This window comes from Theobroma cacao, chromosome 2 (genome assembly GCF_000208745.1).
Source record: "Theobroma cacao cultivar B97-61/B2 chromosome 2, Criollo_cocoa_genome_V2, whole genome shotgun sequence".
Classification (NCBI taxonomy): Eukaryota; Viridiplantae; Streptophyta; class Magnoliopsida; order Malvales; family Malvaceae; genus Theobroma; species Theobroma cacao.
The window spans coordinates 40,470,082-40,489,655 of NC_030851.1; the positions used below are offsets into that span (position 1 = coordinate 40,470,082).

Below are 19,574 nucleotides of genomic sequence, written 5' to 3' on the forward strand. Positions count from 1 at the left end.
AATTATATATAAAATATTAATATTTTATATTTTACAAATAATTTATTCTTTTTTATTCTATTTTTGCCTTTTTTTTTTCATGGGTCGGTCGCCAGAAAGGCAACCGGTGTAACAAAACGCCGATCTGGCGCACCATCTGGCCGGATCTGGCCACTATGGCGCCAGATCGGCGCTTCCTCACGGCTGGATCTGGCCGTGGAGTGCCAGATCCAACCGTGGGATCTGGTCGGGAAGCACCAGCTCCGGTGCTTCCCGCGGCGAGATCTGGCCGTTGAGTGCCAGATCTGGCTGGATCTCGATTCAATATTGTCGGAAAGGACTAGATCGACGTTTTCCGATCATATTCGGTTGCTGTCGTCGCCGTCGCCGCCGGTGTTGAGTTCCAGTTAGAGAGAGAATGAGAGAGGGAGAAGAGAGAGAAAGAAAAGGGAAAATGAGAGAAAAAAAGTATTTATAGGTATAGGGTTGTAATATTTTTAGGTTATAAGGGTTATTTTGATCATTATATATTTGAAAGCTATTCCATGAGCCATGGAATAGCTATTACTATGGGGGAGGGGAATAGTTAAAGATGACTTTTAACCTATTTGACAGAATTTTTATTCCTGCGGAATTGCTATTCCGTATTTCAATTTGGTACCAAACGAAGGAATAGGAAATGACCGGGAATAGAGGGGGAATAGCATAGCTATTCCCCGTACCAAACGTGCCATACTTCTCTTAAGATTTCAAATTTTTCAGGTACTATTTTGTGATAATTATTTTTTTAATTAACATCTAATAGATAGCTTTTTTTTCGCTTATCACTTTATTAATAATTTTTGTTCTTATTTTGATTTAAAATTAACTTTTTTGTTTATATCTAAGAATATCTTTGTGAGAATTGAACTTATTTATAATAAATTAATTAAAAAAAAAGAAAAAAGACGCCGTACTCCATTGGATGCTAATTGTGAAAAAAAAAAAACTCAAAATGTCATAAGAAAAAAAAAAGTAAAAATTACAAAAAATGGAGGTAAAAGTTACCTAAAACTATATAATCGCTTATCAATGATGTTGAATAATATAAAAATGGCTCTCTTTCAAAGTTGTTTATCACGAATTTCATATCAATAAGAAATAGAGTGAGTTTTAAGTATATAAACATAAGTATTTCGTTACTAGATATATCTTTTGGGTTGGAACGTGGACTTGTAACAAGTGGCATTAGAATAAATTGAATCTTCATTGATGTGAGGTTTTTATGAGAAATACAAAAGTCAAGGTAGATCTCAATTAATGTAAGAATCTTTATCCTTTACGAGTGAGATAAAAAGTCATGAATCCCACATCAATAAAAGATAATATAAATTTTAAGTATATAAATATGAACATTCCATCACTTATTAGATATACTTTTCATGTTAAAAACGTGAGTTCGTGATACTGTGCAATTTTCTTATACTAAAATTACTGTACCATATCTCATCCAATGAAATTATTGAGTCAAGAAGGGAGGCCGAAGTAGGTGGCATGTGCAGAAATATAATGAAATTTCATTGCTGAAGCAGGAACGTGTAGCTCATGCCCTACAATCATTTTCAGAAAAAGATGGTGCCTTATCCAGGCCATGACCCAGCATACTGGTGTCATTTTGTAGCGTGGTGGCCGTGCCTGGCACGGTCATGGGCCATTTTTGTTTTTTCCCTTCACGCTACACGAGAGCCAACAATGAAAGGCCTTCATCGTGGCCTTATCGTTATCAAATCAGGCAATGAGAGATCCTCTTCAAGGGTTCATCGTCGCCAAAACACTAAGCTACGAGTCCATGACTCATGGATGCCGGCATTCTTTGGCATATTAATTCCTTGTATTTGAATATTCGATTTAATAATAAGTACATTTAATTTCGTGATGAAATAATCTTTTTAAAAGTTTATTGTTATTATGAAATGAATACATTACGAATACATATTAATTTCATTGCACTCGAGGATTTAAATTCTTTTACTTAAAAATAAATTTATTCACGAAAAAGAGAAATGATTTAAAGGTAAAGCATAATTAATTAGTGTTTGTGACCTCATAATTAGGACATATAAAATGATTGATGTGATCAAGAGACGAGTGTCTTTTATTCTTTGCAACTTTAACTTGGGATGCACAATTAAGTCTCGATTAATATTCTTTACTAAGTTCTAATAATTTATGACTAATTTTAATTTTCTCTTAAGTTCAATTTATTTTTGATTAAGATTTTATTAAAGGTGCATATGTAAAAAAAACCCCAAAATTGTTTAAAGCCTATCAAAGCTTGCTAACTGGTTTAAGCTTTCAATCAAAAGCATATCATTTAATGTTCATGTGGCACTAATATGAAAGATAAAAAATATCATATCAATATGTCACGTCATCATCAATTACGATATGATAATATATTATTTTAGTATTACGTAATATAAAATGACAAGTGATATTTTGATTAATAATAATTAATCAACTATTAATGCTTATTTAATTTTAAATAAAAATAAAAAAATTTGATTGATCGTAATAAAAAATAATAACTTATTTGAATTTTTTAAAATAATTCATAAGGTTTTTAGATAATAAAACAATGTTTTTGATTTAAAAAACTACACCGGTTTTGTGGATTCAAATACAAGCCCAAGCCCGATCCATAAGCATTTTTATTCTTGGACTCTAAAGGCCGATGGGCCCAGCCAGGTCCAAGTCATTAGCCCAACCATTTCTATTATATTTATTGGCGCCTTAAAAAGTCAATGGGCTCTTGATTGTGTTCTGGGAGGGACCTACGAAGTCCGCGTTTCTTTAACCAATCAAAGAAGAGTCTTGATGTCACTAATCCAATGAGAAAAACCCACGTGGACAACCCACGTAACTTGGCGCTCCATTTTCCCTCTTATAACAATCGCCTCGTTCGTTCGTGCCCTTCGATCTCCTTATTATGATTTTAATTATTTTCGCATTTTTTTTGACAAATATAAAAAAGAGAAACAGTTATTAAACGGCTTCGTAAATGGAATTACACGATGCCGGACTCCGGCGAGTGTTCGTGTTGGCATTTTGCGTGGCCGGGATTTGGTCTGCCTATATTTATCAGGGTGTTCTTCAGGAAACTCTGTAAGTATTTTTAGTTTATATTCTTTTTCTCTTTTGGAATTTCTTATTGGATATTTTTCGCTTAGGCGTTGCTTTGTTTGATCTGTTGTTGAAAGGTTCTGAGTTATTCATTCGATTTCAATGTGCGACAAATTATTCGTATTTTTTGAGTTAATTTCAAAGTTGATTTAGATGCAAAGAAGAGAAAAGCTTGGATCTTAGTGAATACTTTACCGTTGTTTTAGTTGGCTTGAATTAGGATAATTTTTAGTGAATTTATTCCATTCGTTTTAATCAAATCTATTTCTTGAAAATTGCAAAGTGTTCATTTAAATAATTTTCATTAATTTTCCGTTGGCATTTTCAAGATTTCACTTTCCCAAATTGCTGTTTATCGAGAAACTTCAATTTTTTTGTTCTTAAAATGGATAGAAAGGTGATTAATTGAACTACGACATGTCTTGGCATTTAGGTCCACCAAGCGATTTGGTCCCGATGGGAAGAGGTTTGAGCATCTTGCGTTCCTTAACTTGGCGCAAAATGTGGTCTGCTTAGTTTGGTCATACATAAGTAAGCTTCCCCATTCCCTCTACCATTGACTCACGATGATTAGGGTTAATAATGTGTTTGTTCTTGTGATTCCTATGCAGTGATAAAGCTTTGGTCCAGTAGCAGCAGTGGCGGAGCTCCCTGGTGGACTTACTGGAGTGCTGGAATCACGAATACAATTGGTCCGGCCATGGGTATAGAAGCATTGAAATACATCAGTTACCCTGCTCAGGCATGTCTGACATTCTCCATACTTGTAGATGTTTTTCGCATTTTATTTTTACTGGTTTTTAGACTTTTAGTAATTCTCTGTGTTGATCATTAAGATTTAACATGAATTGGCAAATGGTTTAGATCTCGAGTTTGGTCACTAGTGTAGGGAGACATGTTCTATTGGAGTCTTTTGGTGTTAAATTCTTAATTAATGATGCCTTTTCTACTCTGGTTTTCTTATTTGGCACAATACTTCTATATGTATGTGATTAAACAATTAACATTTCTTAATTTAATGCCATGAATATAGTTGAACCCAAATGTTTTCTCTCTAGTGACGGGGGCTTTATTCCTTAGTACTGTTGATTTTCCAGTGATAGCTTAGTTGATTTATTTTAGCATTTGATGTTGCTCTTCTTACTTGCAGGTGCTGGCAAAATCCTCAAAAATGATTCCTGGTAAGATATACTTTATTTTCTATAAACTCTTTTTCTCATGGATCTTCATTGATTGGTTTGTTAATAGTATCATGTAAAGCATTAGTAATTTTTGAGTTGGTAGTGTATTCCAGCTGCAAGGTACGTGTTACTATTCTTAATTTTTTTTAGGTTAAAGAATTGTGTATCATGAATTTTTAGCAATAGCTAATCGTGTATTTTTACCTTTATGCAGTCATGCTGATGGGAACTCTAGTTTATGGTATTAGATACACTTTACCGGAGTATATCTGTACTTTCCTTGTGGCTGGAGGGGTATCTACATTTGCACTTATGAAGGTGAGAAATGTGTTATTTGTTAGACTGTTATAACAATGCTACTTCCATTTTTGTGAATTTGATTTGTCATCTTGCTTCTTCACAACGCATATTGGAGGACTAAATGTCATGATGTACCCCCTATATCATTTCATTTCTGAGTCTTATGTTGCGCTTGTGTCCGCTTTAATTTTATTCCAGACTAGCTCAAAAACAATTAGCAAGTTGGCACATCCCAATGCACCTCTTGGATATGGGCTCTGCTTTTTGAACCTTGCTTTTGATGGCTTTACAAACGCCACTCAGGATTCAATAACTGCAAGGTATGTTTGTGGAAACATTTTCCCACTTTATCTTTTGTGCTTGGCTTTTTTCATGAAGACTAATTATGCATGCATGATGTGACAGGATTGCTGTTTTATCCTCCTTATACCTTTGTTAGTGTCAATGTATAATCGAATTAACCAATAAATATGCTTGTAGATATTTTAATTTAAAGGCTTTTTCTCGCTCTCTTGATCACTTTCTCACTGAGATGTCAGCTCATGTAGATTTTCAAGAACGAATTATGGACAAGCAAGATACATGGGAACTAAACAAACCAGCTTGCTGACATATCAAACTTATGTTCCCTCATTTTCTTGCTATGGCCTTTAAAATGTGCATAAGTTGTTTCCATTTCCAGTATCGTAGATATTTTCATCAGAACTGATTTTCTCACTCAAATCTTTTTTGGTTTCCTTTGCTTAGGTATCCAAAGACAAGTGCTTGGGATATCATGTTGGGGATGAACCTATGGGGTACCATATACAACATGATTTACATGTTCGGATGGCCTCATGGTAGTGGTTTTGAGGCAGTCCAGTTTTGCAGGCAGCATCCAGAAGCTGCCTGGGATATTTTCCTCTATTGCCTCTGCGGTGCTGTTGGCCAGAATTTCATTTTCCTGACCATAAGTCGATTTGGCTCCTTGGCGAACACAACCATTACCACCACACGGAAGTTTGTCAGCATCGTGGTGTCTTCTCTGCTGAGTGGCAATCCCCTGTCTGGAAAGCAATGGGGTTGTGTACTCATGGTCTTCTCTGGGTTGTCATACCAAATCTACCTGAAGTGGAGGAAGCTGCAGAGGTTGCAGAAGAAGAGAAAGGCCTGAAGGAGGCCTAGTTTTGAGCTTTGCGTATAACCCCTTTTATTTATTTTTTTTTGTATTTTTTAACCTCTCCCCATCATTGTAGCCCTAAGGTTCAATGATCCCAAATTTTAATCAATACTTAGAAATTGGTAGATGTAATTGAATAGATATTCATTCGAGGAAAAAAGAACCATCTGTGTCGATAAGCTGTGAGCTTTAAGTGTTCTATTCGAAAAACTTGTTGTGAACTTGTCATATCAAGGTATGAAACAGCGCTTTGATACCCAGGATACAGCTGTAATTGCATTATTTGGTTCACTTTCACTTCTCAGTCCCTACAAACTTTCAATATTTCGGGCAGTTAAGATGAATTTGAACGTTTAATGCTTCGCCAAATTTAGATAGACAAGCCAGCCCCAGGCTTCTCCCTTCAGGTTTTTCACTATTCCAATTTTGGAAGCCTCTCTACAGAATTTCCAGATTGGGTTTGGGCCAAAGCTCTGCATTATTTGCATGGGATCTCGGGGGTCAAAACAGTCAAACCGCACCATTCCTTCGAGAAAGTTTATGGCCAGTAAGTGTCACTTTAATTTGTATGACGTTCCCTCCCTTCTTTTTACCCTTTTGCTTTTCCTTTGCTCATAATTACACTTGTCCACCACTATTACCTCCTACCCTCCCCACGGATGATCTTCCTTAATAACAGAGTTTTCCAACACTCTTCTTCTGTACAACAAAACAGAGATCAGAGACAGGTTTGGTTAGAAAGAGAGGAAGGGAAAGAAAGGGGTGATTCCATTTCAGTGCTTAGCCAGACCAAATGGATGCTCTCTTACATTCTCTGTAAGTATGCTGCTTTTTACATTCTTGTTTTTCTTATGTTTCCTTTGGTTTTCTCCTCTTCGAAAGAAAGAGAAAACATCAGTTTGATAATGCTCCGATTTCTGGAAGATATGGAAATATTGCATTAAAATTGGCTTGCTATCTCAAGTGTTCTCTGCAATTTTTTTTTGCCTGTTCTTTTCAGTGTACGGGTTTTCCAAAGATCCAAAACGATTCAAGTTCATGATTCCATTGCTACCTAGCTACCTGCATCGTGTTTTTCATCTGTAACAAACTGTCACATCTTCTGTCTATTTAGATTTCATAATGGATGAACTCAAATTGGGGAAATTGTATAAGAAAAGAGTCAGAGAGAGCTAATAATGCACACCAAAGCCAAAACACATTTTCACTCAAATCACATCGAGTATCATTACATTAGAAATCAGGATAGAAAACCACAAAAAACTTATTCTATACCCTCTGCACACCGGACAACATCAAATAGGAATCGAATCAAGTGGTTAATCCTCCTTCACTATGACTTTTTTTTCTTCCTCTGTTTCTTTTATCATATGTAGGCAAGCTGCCAATGTATAATTACACTCTAAGGATTTTATATAGAAGGTTCTGTACAAAATCACAAATCAAGGACAAAAACTGGATCAGAAGGATGGAAGAAGAGATACCCGAAACCGCTCCGGATGAGATGACAAACAAAAGAATGACACACACTAACAAGCACACACTGTTTTTAATGTGAGTATTAAGGTAGTACTCTCTAGTAGGAAAAAAGGGAAATTAGAAGAGAAAAATTAATGGGGCTCAGGACATCTTATTGGATGTGTCTGAGCTAGAATGCACCAAAACATTCTAAGCCAGTAGCTGGGAATGCAGATCATTAAATGCCTTGTTGTAAAATTCCAGGCCAAGATGGCTGCAATCCTAGGATGAAAAAAAATGGATGAAAACTCAACATGAGCTATGTTGCTCAAGGGAACGAATGATGAGATATATTGACTATAGACCAATGTTGTTTTCAGTATAAGAGATGATCAGAGGTTTGTTATAGACTATGGAGGAGGACTCGTTTGCAAGGTGGTGGTTGTGAAAGATTGTTTCCTGGATTAGGAGAAGGGGACTCCATTCCAAGTGTCTTAAGTAGGAAGTTCCTTTCCTGAAAAAGAAACAAAAACATAGTGGTCAGTCTCATATGAAAGTTCGAGATAATGTTCCTGCAGGTGTGTACGCTAGCATTTCTATATTAGATTAAGAAAAGGAAAAAACAATACAAGTAGTGCAGAACTCTATTTTGAGTTTCACATGCTCACACTTTTAGAGCAAAACCATATATAAGAGGGGAACAGACCGGAGGAAATTTATGAGTAAATGGAATTGCAGCATGGACTGAACCAGTATTACAACTTGAGCATGAATAAAACTCTAAAATGTTTTTCAAAATAAAAATTTCCAGTTTAAAAAATCCTTATTGGATTGGTTAGAAATTTGTCATCCAGACTATACTTTCTAGCACGATGGAGGAAAGTATGATTCAGTTAAGTAACTTCTTTTTTACTATCAAGGAGCACTATGATCAAAGCTCACTTTGGCAAAAACCAGAATCCTAGTTGGCCTCACTATGTTTCTTAGCATTTTTCTTAGAGCTTAGATGGGCTGTTGTCTTGAGATGATGACACCTAGGCAATAACTCACAGAAATTTTGGGGTGTAGACATGTAGTTGAATTACATACTCATCTGACTATTAATTCAGTGATTAGTTACTAATACTTAAAATATCTTGCACATACACCACGGTCAATTGGTGGTTTCTCCACTTAAATGTAGAAAACGTGGATAACTACAAATAATGAGAAAAATTTATGAGTGGTAAACCATTGATGAAGAAATGGGAAAAGCCTATTGTATAAATATGCGAGGGAAAAGAGAGATAGAGAGACACAGCACAAGAAAAAATGCTTAATGGAATTTGGTTTTCAGAAAGCACTCTGCAGTCCTTGTTATTCTCTAATCTACCCTTTTTTTCTCCCTTTTCACTCTGTAATCTACATTTTTTTTTGTTTATTTAGTTTTTTTCTTAGTATTTGGTATGGCAGTTTCTGCAAATATAGCTGTATAGTGTATTTAGAAATGAAATGTTACTCTCTGATTTGCCTGGCTGTTTGTTTTTTTCTAATTGATAGTGTTTTAATTTGTGATAGCAGGAACTTCAATTTGACTCTGGTTTAAAATTTTGGGCCACTTCAATTTCAGACAAGAATCTAGTAACAGCTTTGCCATTATCATTTCCACAGATGCTTTCAGCACTAGCCACAAAAGTTACTAATGCCTTGCCAGTTTGTTAACTCAAAGTGCTCCTAACACTATTTGACTAACGAGTTCAAAGTCCTAGCAATGGTTCAAACAACCTCTTAACGGTGGCTGAGAAGTATATGAAAGTTCTGCTGCTACTGCTGGTATAAATAGATGCATAACTATTAATCCACACTGGTATTGTTCTTGGTAGGCTAGGCACTGATAAGCTCACAACTCCACTACAAGTATAAGTGCAGATGGAATTAAAGTCTTAAGAAAGATAAAACAAGAACTAGTACCTGCTACTGCAACTTATATTATCTGCTAGAGCTCCAATTCTTATAAAATGGATCTGTAGTTGGTAGAATCAACAATTCAAGATAACTTACACTTTCCGAAAATTTTGGGCTGGGAATTCCTGCTGCTAGAGATCTGAAAAGTGGGGTGACTTGGACTGGGGAACTGAAGTCTGCACTTGATGAGGTAGAAGCAACTACAATGTTTGTTTGGTCATCACAAGATGGGATTATCTCGACTGTGGTAATATAAGACATTTCATCAGAAACATTATCTTTTTTTATCCACTTTATAGTCAATAAACAAGGTATCCTAGGCCTTTATACCAGATATAGAATTTCATTACCATGATCTGTGTTTGCACTGGAAAGAGCACCTTTCTCCTGTTCACTACCACAATTTTGCTCTCCAATATGACTTGACAGTATATCCTGGTGCAGTGCATGTATCTTAACTTGAGTTTCTTCTCCTTTTTGCCCAGCCAGATGAGGCATCAGCGTTGACCCTGTACTGTATTCAGAGCTGGCTGGAGATGCCTCATACAGATCAGGTTGCCTAGAACATAGTAATCACTAGTTAGTGTTAAGTAAGAAATTTTTCTAAATCTGAATGCAAGTCAACTGATTTTTCTGTTACCTCCAAGATGGTCGACTTCCCTCGTTACTGCTCCTTAAATCCTCTAGCAAGTCTTTGAAATCTTCAAGTTGAAAATCAATATCAGAGATTGTATATCTGAAGATGTCATTTTCTTTACTCTGATTCAAAAAGTCTTGGAGAACCTGAATATAACATAGGATGAAGGTTAGGGACATGTAATGCATAAAATGGACTGTTAGCCCCAGGGTATTTAAGAATTAGCACTGTACTAATTTTGAAGGTACTGTGATGATCATATTTGATATTGACAACACGAAAACATATAGGAAATACAAAATTACTTCTCACCTTCCAAGCATTTTCCAGACTCTGTTCTGTATTATCTGTGTTAACTTTCAATGCAAGTGAGCTGAGTAGCTCTGCTTGCTGCATCAAAGCAGTTATCTTCGGATCATCCTTTTTGAGAAATGTTCCTTGAGTTCTATTATTCTGAGCTGCTAATGAATAAAGGAGAAAGAGAATATAAGTGTTATATTATGAACAACTTCAAAGGAGTGATTTGCTATTGTCAAAATTTCTCTTTGCAGGTCTGGTAAGAGTAAGAGCAACAGAATCAAGTGCCGATGCCAAGAAGTTTTTGCTTGAGGAGATTTACCATCATTAGAGACCTCCTTAACATTGTTGATTTGAGATTGCACCACCACATTGTTAACATTGTGGAGATTTTGACCCAAAACAGCAAATGGATGCCTTAGCTGCTGATTGATTATTGTTCCAGATACTTTATGTGCTCTATCTCCGAAATCGCAATTTTCCATGACATCAGAGATGTGGGATCTCCTGGATTGTAAAAAGGGAAGGTTTTAATTTGTAAAGTGACAATAATTCTTGATCATCACTGTGTATATACATTTCTAGGTCCATGGTGTACCTCATTCTCTTAACAGGAGCAGTACATTCTGTTGTTCCCTCTGTATTGAACCCATTTTGGAATAAAATTCTTTTGTTATTTGCGTTTATACATGTTGTTGTGTTCTCTTTTGCCAAGGCTTCATACTTAGCTCTCTTCTTGCATAGTGTGGAGAACCGATTTTTAACAGCGTTATCCGTTCTGCATTAATAACATAATATCAGTAAAAATCAATAATCTAACAACAGAAAATCGAGAAATGATTGTTAGGAAAGAGATCACTTTTTTGACAAAGTATTTTTTTTTTTTTGGTTAAAAACATATATACCTGCCTGAAACCACCTTTGCTATTTCTGTCCATCTATTGCCAAATACCTTTTGAGCCTGCAGATTCACCTTAAGGCATCAGCTCAGAATCCACATTCAATGATCAAGAATAACACTTATCCAAACTGGAAATTCAAGTGGTTGTTGTTTGCCCAACTTTTCAAAGACAAACCACTGTGTCAATCAGTTTAAGGTCTGGCCTACCTCTAATAAACCCCTTTTTTATCTGTTTTGAAAACTCAACACCTACTGTGCCAGTAACATGCGACAGGTGGTACAAACTGATCAATGAAAGTAACATTTCCTCCCCAGAAGATAAGCTTTGTTAAAAAAAGAGTGTGACCACATTTAGCTTGAACGAAGATAGAGGACAGAAATTTATTATTATTACCTCACATAAGAGCATATCTTCCTCTGGTGACCATCCCCCTTTCTTGAAATCAGAATTCAAGTATGTGTACCATCTGTGGAAAGACATTAAATTAGGATTAAAACCAGTAATCAAGAAATGATCAAAATGGAAGATCATCAAGCAAACTCTTTGAAAGCAATATCATCATCATCATCATGGTTTTTCAACAACCTTCTCCTGCACTGCCTTGTGGTTTTATCCTTGAATTTTGAGGCAATGATAGCCCAGCTGCACTCAAATAAGACCAAAACACACCCCTTTCAATCCCATTCATCATAAAACAATAGCAAAAAATGGTTTTAATGAAAGAAAAGAAGGAGCACTGAATGAAGAACAAAGGGCTCACTTTTCAGTTCCATGTAAACTGATTTGTTCACGAAGTATATCATCTTCCTGCATCAAATAAGAAAGAACCCCCCCAAAACAAAGAATCAATCAACGAATAAACAAATAAATACAACAGAGGAAAACAAAGAAGAGAAATTTAAAAAAATAAAAAATAAACCTCTTGAGTCCACGTCACTATATGACGCTCCTTCTTCTTGGAATCTTCATTGCCAGCTCCACCATTCTTCTTCTTTGTTTCCTGCATTTTTTTTTGGTCCCTCCTCCACTACTCTCTTATTTCTCCTCTTATCTCTGTCTTTCACTCAGTCTCTGGCCTTCCTTGACGCTCCTTCCCTTTTATTAAACCCAAGTGGCATGCTGAAAAGCGAACCCCTTTGGCTACCTTTTATTAAAAAAAAAAAAAAACCCTGAAAAAAGGAACCAACAACACACTTCCACTTCCCTCTCTTTCTCTTTTACAACAAAGGTCACTGTTGGGTTCAAACGGAATCCATATACCTCTCGATAACTCTATGCTTTGTCCCCCTCCCCTTCTACTCCATTCCTCGGATTCTAACCTTTTTTTTTCTCCTTCTCTTTCTGTTTATACTTAGAAAAAGAGAATCATATAACCTCCACCACCCTTCACCACCCCATTTTTAAAACGCTACTAAAGCTTGGACTTTGCGATTCAAATTTACATGTACGTACGTAGAACCGAAAAGGGTAGATCTAAAATGGGAAAAAGATTGAAACTTTGAAGAGGAAAAAGAGAAAACATGGGAAGAGAGTGATGATCTGTTCTGTCTGAAATGAATTCCTTGGTTGGTTTCTCTCTCAAAGAAAGAAACTTTTTGAAATATACTTTCTCTTTCTTACAAGGATTTTGTATTTTATTTCCTAATTTAAAAAAAAATTGGAAAAATAAATAAATATTAATTTAAATCAACGGATTCTTGCTCTAGTGCGCGGGTATGAAGGAGAGTTTGAAAATCCAAAATAAATAAATAAATACAATAAATAAATAACGCTGAATTTCATGATGCTGTGTTCTTAATGAATGCCCTCAGAGACTAACCCCACTCTGCCCCTAAAGCAACCATATTTTTAATTATTTTATTATTTTAATTTTTTTATTATTTTTTAACAATTAAATAACTTGACGATCTTCGTGACCTAACCTTCAATTCTTCACAGCTCTTTCACTTGATATTTTTGGAGGGTTAAATTTTTTACATTCAAAATTTCTTCACAACAATCCCCACTCGACGCGACATTCACGTAAGAGCAACGCGTGGGTTGATTGGATGGGAAGCCCTGGCGATGCCAGTCGATGTGGCTGGTTCTCATTGGTGCGTGAGTTCACGTGAACTTTTTTGGTTTTAATTGGTTTCATTTAATTGGAGTGGAAAATGTAAATGTTGTTTTGTTTGGATCAAATTTTTTGAAATGTATTTTGTTTGTGTGTGTTTTGAGGGAATCATTGATTGCAACTTTCTTGCTTTCTTTCTCACTTCCTTCTTTGTTTGTTTCTCATGTGAAGCATATTAATCATTTCAAGTTCCAGTAAATCGGAGAAAAATATCTTATACTTCGAGACGAAATAAATTTGTCTCTCGAAATTTAAGTTTCGACATCTAATCATCGTTTGCGTTATTTGATATCCGAGCAAAAAATTATCGATAAATGGAGATGTAATTTAGAGCGAAATTGATTAAATTTTTTGCAACCCCAATTGTCACTTGCTAATCTTTTCTTTTTAAAATATGAGTGACATTTATTGCCTATATGTTGATGTCCTATCTCCTACTAAATTTCAAAGATTTTAGACTTATATATCAAGAGTTTGACTTTTAAAATTAAAGTTTTTTATGTTAAGTTCGCGTCGGCTCCTTTTGAAAGTGATCAAATAAAACTTAAAATTGAAAATCAGAAGCGATAAATTGAAATGGTTTATTACATAAATCAAGTGTACAATATTTGAAAAAGAAATTGATTAAGTTTTGGTACCTTACTTAAAAATTACGATAGAATTTTCATCGTTTAATAAAGTAACGATCAAATTTTTTATATAGACAAGATTTGTAATTAACTTTCTACGTATTATTGCTATTCTAGTTGAATTCTATCCATTTTGATATTCAAAATTAATTTTCATCTGATCATTTTTTAAAAGAAAACATGACTTAAAAAATTCTATCTAAGTTTTGTCCCTAATGCTAAGAGGTTGACCACTTTTTTGATTGATGTATTAATGCATTTACATCACCCAAATCACATTATTTAATTAAATATTTAAAAAATAGGTGTAATAATTTGTAATTACTAGTAAAATGTTTAAACTATAATTTTTAGTTTTCTCTTAATGGAATTTCAAAGGAGTGGCAAATGTTGTTAGGCATTTCAAAGTCCAAGTTTTCCCACAAGAAGTCAAATTTTTTGGCTAATACATTATTTTTATAAGAAAATTACACCTTCTAAAAAAGTTTCAAACCAAGAGAAGCAAATTTGCTATTATAATCCATCTAGAAACATTCTTTTTTTCTTTCCTCTTCATTCATCCAATTGAGATTAAAAAATCGAAACAAAGTTTATAGAATACAAAATTTAGTCGATTTCAGTGACGGATTTAGAATTTTGAATGAGAGGTGGTTAAATAGTAATTATAAAGATAATCATACTATATATATATATATATATATTAAGTTTTATACTTATAATAGTAAAGAAAATAAAACATTGACTCCGTCTCTGGTCGATTTTAAACATATGATTTAAATTAATAACCATGAATTTCACAATATCACAATATTGATAGAAAATCGTCACGTGTTACGTATTTTATAACAAAATCACATACTTTCACTAATTATCTAAAAAAAGAACATTCTACGAAACCTACGATTTGTGGAAAAAGACAAAATTGAAAAATTCAAGAAACACATGAAATAGTTAGCCATGTTTCTTCATAGGAAGCTATATATATACATATAATATATCATTTTATGATATTTATCATCATATGGTATAATACATATTGCATAGTTTCAACCATGCAACCGACAATCATGCTGTACAAGGAAAAACATGACTTCCACTTGCAACACACATGCATGACAAAGCTTTTCGCATTGAAGTGACCTAAACCTAACTATATTCAATCCTTTAAACGTTAAAATCTTTTGAAAATAAATGTGGGGCTTACCTTAGCCGGCCACTCTTATTATTAAAACCCACAAAAAATAAAAATAAAAAACCCATCTATTCTTCAATGTAATCCACCAAACCCGAAGCCACTTGTTGCAGTCCAAAGCCTATGCAAACCCTAGAAACTTAAAAACGGTTTTACCTAACTGTTGTGGGGAGCCACGTGGACAAAGAAACATCATGACACGTGGCTAAAAAAAGGGATGTGGGGGAATGAACCATATATTACATATCTAACTTTTTTTAAAAATCAAAGTTGATGGAAAATTGGTGGGAGAAGACAAAAACCCTACGAATGGCAAATGTCATGGGTCTCTTTCTTGACAGCGATTTCTCCCGCCAAAAAGGAGGTATTGATTCAAGTAACAGATGCTCCTTATGTTAGTTTGTGTTTATCTTTACATACATGGACGATTTTGAAGCCAAAGGATGATGTGTAAGATACCACATTTCAAATATTATATATATATATATATATATATATATACATAATATTTAATTAATAAAGTCTTTTGATAAATACTAGATATCCGAATACTTCGTTAAATAGGGTTAATTTGAATTAATTTTATTAAAATGATGATAAAAGAAATTTCATATCGATTAAGTTTGAGGTATTTAGATATGTTATTGTCAATTGATTGTGATTTTCATTCATCTTATCAAATATAAAAAATATTGAAACTTATTTTGCCAAAAAATTAATAGATTAAATTTTTTTTCATTGATGGAAAGGAATTGGGTTTTTTGCTCAAATGATTGATCTAAGTTCATATTTCAAAAACTGTAAGTCTATATTATTGGTTCTTTGTATAACATTACAAAATAAATAAAAAAAATCCACATACAATATATAAAAAAATCTTAAAAAAAATTCAAAAATTCAATTATTTATTACATTCGTATCGTTTACGAAGAGTTATCGATAAAGAAAGATTAAATTCGAAATTGTTATATAATTGAATAGTTAAAAGTTAAAAAAAAAAAAACTCCTTTGATAAAGATGTATAAAGACAAACTTTATATGGAGAGGGAATCTGAAAACACGTGGCAATATGTAAAAGGGGGAAGTGGAGAGATATTAGGAAAAATAGACATGGAGGAGAGTCGGTGATGTATTTGTCCCACAAGCAGCCATCAAAGAGCAAGAAGACCCAGGAAAAGACCGACCCTGTGGAACCCTATGCAAAAGTTTCAATTGCTTAAAACCATCTTTTTATAAAATAAAACTTTTAAAAGCTTTCAAAAAAAAATTAAAAACAGAAAAACAAAGAAAAAAATTAACGTCTCGCAAAGCATTACAGATCCTCCTTATATTCAAAAGGAAGAAAAGGAAAAACTCTCCCTCCCTCCTTTCTCCTCCCATTATGCCTTAATTTTGTCAGTTTTCGGCTTTTGATTGAGAGTGAACACTAAACTTTTGGTCATCTTCTCTTGTCTTGGCTCGACCCCTATCCCTATACATCTTTCACTTTATCACCCTATTGTTTATACTATGACAAGGTAATTGTAAATATTCTTGGCTGCATTATCCTAATCTTTGACAATTTGGGTTTGTCATAAAGATGATCTTGGACCTCCCTGCAGCTATTTTTTCTTCCCCCAGGGTCCCAGAAAACGTGTTGTTTCGTTTTACAATTACTTCAAACATAGCTGGAACATTGGACATTTTCTTTTCCCTTAGCCCTACTCCTAGATTAATTTTCTGCTGTGTAGGTGTAGGCCATATCATTTTGATTATGTTCTTTGAAACAGATGTGGTTAATTTAGCTACCAAAAGGGAGAGGGGATGGTGATCATGGTTTATGGAATTTGGCAGGGGGGGGAAGAGGGCCAAGGCCAACCCCAAAGTTTCAGTCAATTGAATTTTTTTTTTCCAATCCCACAGAGATCATGCTAGAGATTTTTTGCTATCAAACTTGATGAGTACTGATATTAGTAATAGTGTAATAAAACTATCGGCCATAGGGGGGAATTATTAGTAGGGTGTCAAAGATATTGGCGCAGCTAAAGGCACTAAGGGGTCCCTAACAAAGAAGAAGGCTGATTGATAAAATGTTTTTTTGCAAATGCTATGGCCATTGCTGGCCAGCCCCTTGAAGGGACTTTGCAGGAATAATTTGACTGGTCTAACCATGGTGGATTCCTCTAATAATACAAAATTAAACAACATAAAAAGAAAATTAAAGAAGAGATTCATGATAGGGTTGGCCACCTACTGTTCTTTGTTTCATTGTTATTATTGTTGTTTTGGTCTAAGCAAAAACCAGGGCTTGATTATTATAGCATTGTTAATAAGTTTATAAGAACACAAAACCTTTGGATTAGACTTTACCGAATAACATACAAGTTTCTAATACTATAAATTTCGAGTTTTCTATTCTATCAGCAACTGAATTCGTCTTCTTAACGTGTTTGATTTAATAACAATTTCTATAAGTGATCAAGGGGAGGACAAGGGCAAGCTGTCTCCAAAACCATGGCGTTGTGCTATTTCTACGGCAAAGAGGGCGGAGGGATGGAATACTAAAACATTACCATGGATATAGTTCAAGATGTAATGATATTTTCCACTAATCCCTTGATGAAAATCTTAAACAAGATACAAAGGAATGATGGTGGTAGTGGAGCTTTGGGAGGAGAGGCCCAAGTTCCCAAAGAGATTGATATTTGATGAGATGGGGGGTGGGTCTTCATCTTCTTTTGATGAAACTCCTCATCATGCCAAGTAGAGCGTTCACCCCATCAATTGCTGTTAGCCATGTGTCTCATGCACTCTCCCTGCCCTTTTCTCTCCTTTTCATTTTTATTTTTCTTTCAACCCAAACAGCGTAAGATTGAAAAAGAACACGTGGGCCTTTTGCAAGCTCCCATTTCTCAACATAAAGGAAATATAAGAATGATTAAGTACTAAATATTCAATGAGCTTATCATAACATGTTTTTCTTTCTCCTCCTTTGCTTTAGCCTATTAAGCTAAGTACTGCTTAATCAATGCACTCTATCTAGGTCTTTGATTTGATTTTAATTTCCATTTCTAAATTATCAAAGCACACTATCATCAAATATTGCTCATGAACAGAAAAAATAAAGGAAATAAAGCTTTGAGGCTTTACTAGCTTTGAGTAGTGAACATTTCAAAAGCTTTGATCCTACATTGTTGATAACTTTGGTTTACTTTGGGGCCATGTTTTTGAATAATCAAATTCAGGTACATCTCCTAATTAATACCTCTTTTTGCCTTATACATGGATGGAAAAAAGTTAAACTTTACAAGCTATTTTTTTCCAATTGAAAGGGTCCATGCTCATCCTTTTAGTTTCAATTTTTATTTTAAAGGACATAGCTGAATAGAAAAAAAAAATTAAAAAAGAGACAGAATTTAAAAGTTAAAGGAAGAATAAAGAAAGAAAGAAAGAAAGAAAAGATGATCTAGAAGTAGAACCTCTTTAATTAAAACTTTGGGACAATCGCTTTTTTAGTTTATTGATAAGTACATGTATATGTTAATTAATTACTCAAAAAACTCGAATACAAATTTTTCTTCTGGGATCACCTTGTTTTATTTTTTGGGAATTCATCCATTGGAAAGAAATTAAGATATTCAAACTATGTAGACTATTTATAATTGTATAAACATGTGTTCTCCTTTTGTTACTTGGTCTTTACTGTTTTTCGGAAAGAAAAGCAATTTGTCTGGGGACAACTTTAGCCGGCGAGGCTGCCTTTTTGGATAGAATACAATGCAAAAGTCCTGTTTAATTTTTGCTTAAGTACACATTAATTTGTCTTGTTGTTTGTGCACTGTCCCATAATATACCAATTGATGAGCCCTATTCACTAAAATTAATCTCAACTTTCCTTTTGAAGGGCCCCCAATTTGGGATTTGTTTGGCCGCTCCACCCTCATAATTTGTTTTCATTCATCACTTGATCAAAGCTTAAGACTTTGTGAGCATAAAGTAGACAAGAAGGTCGAAAAAGAAGGCAGGAAAAGAGAGTGTGTTTTACCCTACACAATTAAAGCGATGCATTAAGCAACTAACTTGTAGCTAGAGGAAGAGTACAGACCACTTTCTTACGATTTTGTTAGATACTTTTCTTTTTGTATCTTAATTTTAATTATCATTGTTAAAGGTGTATAGTACCCACATTACTCCAGTCATGGTCATTCTTTTATTGATCAATCTCTTTAACTATCTAATTAACCAGTTTGCAGAGAGACAAACATTTGCAGCCTGTAACGTCTCTTGTGGTACTCATTCTTGTTTACTATGTGTATCTCGATTCCAGTCTGTTTTAGAAGAATACTGCTATGTATACACCTAGTCTACAAAAGAATAAGAAAACATGGTGTTTCCGTCTTGTACCTATGATATGCAAACAAGCAATCATGTTACTCGTTAAAACAAAATTCAATCATGTATTTGACCAATTGAATGGAAACACAGGCTTGATAACCAAGAAAGTGCATCGAATATCAGCTTTGTTGGTCAAGATATTCTTCAACTGCAAAAAATTGAAGAATAAATTAAAAATGTAACATTGTGAAGGTACAATCTTGTTCTTTTTGGGGTTTTTAATTTTTCTTCCTCCCTTTTCCTTTCT

The 19,574-nt window shown here is 34.3% G+C and overlaps 2 protein-coding genes across 3 annotated transcripts; one reads left to right on the plus strand and one right to left on the minus strand.

Annotated features, from left to right (window-relative positions):
* Positions 2,941-6,078, plus strand: LOC18610457 (UDP-galactose/UDP-glucose transporter 3). Its single transcript, XM_007046119.2, has 7 exons — positions 2,941-3,123; positions 3,575-3,672; positions 3,753-3,883; positions 4,292-4,322; positions 4,537-4,640; positions 4,821-4,942; positions 5,370-6,078. Exons 1-7 carry the CDS (start codon positions 3,020-3,022, stop codon positions 5,773-5,775), a joined length of 996 nt encoding a protein of 331 aa, XP_007046181.1. The 5' UTR covers positions 2,941-3,019; the 3' UTR covers positions 5,776-6,078.
* LOC18610458 (myb-like protein B) lies at positions 6,955-12,637 on the minus strand. Of its 2 annotated transcripts, none has more exons than XM_007046122.2 (12): positions 11,939-12,637; positions 11,780-11,826; positions 11,605-11,661; positions 11,413-11,485; positions 11,023-11,078; positions 10,716-10,895; positions 10,440-10,624; positions 10,133-10,278; positions 9,824-9,966; positions 9,534-9,742; positions 9,280-9,425; positions 6,955-7,753 (listed from the first exon to the last, which is right to left on the minus strand). In XM_007046122.2, exons 1-12 carry the CDS (start codon positions 12,023-12,025, stop codon positions 7,643-7,645), a joined length of 1,440 nt encoding a protein of 479 aa, XP_007046184.1. In that variant the 5' UTR covers positions 12,026-12,637; the 3' UTR covers positions 6,955-7,642. The 2 variants fall into 2 exon arrangements, with proteins under 2 accessions (XP_007046184.1, XP_017971367.1); XM_018115878.1 differs by having other exon boundaries at positions 10,133-10,281.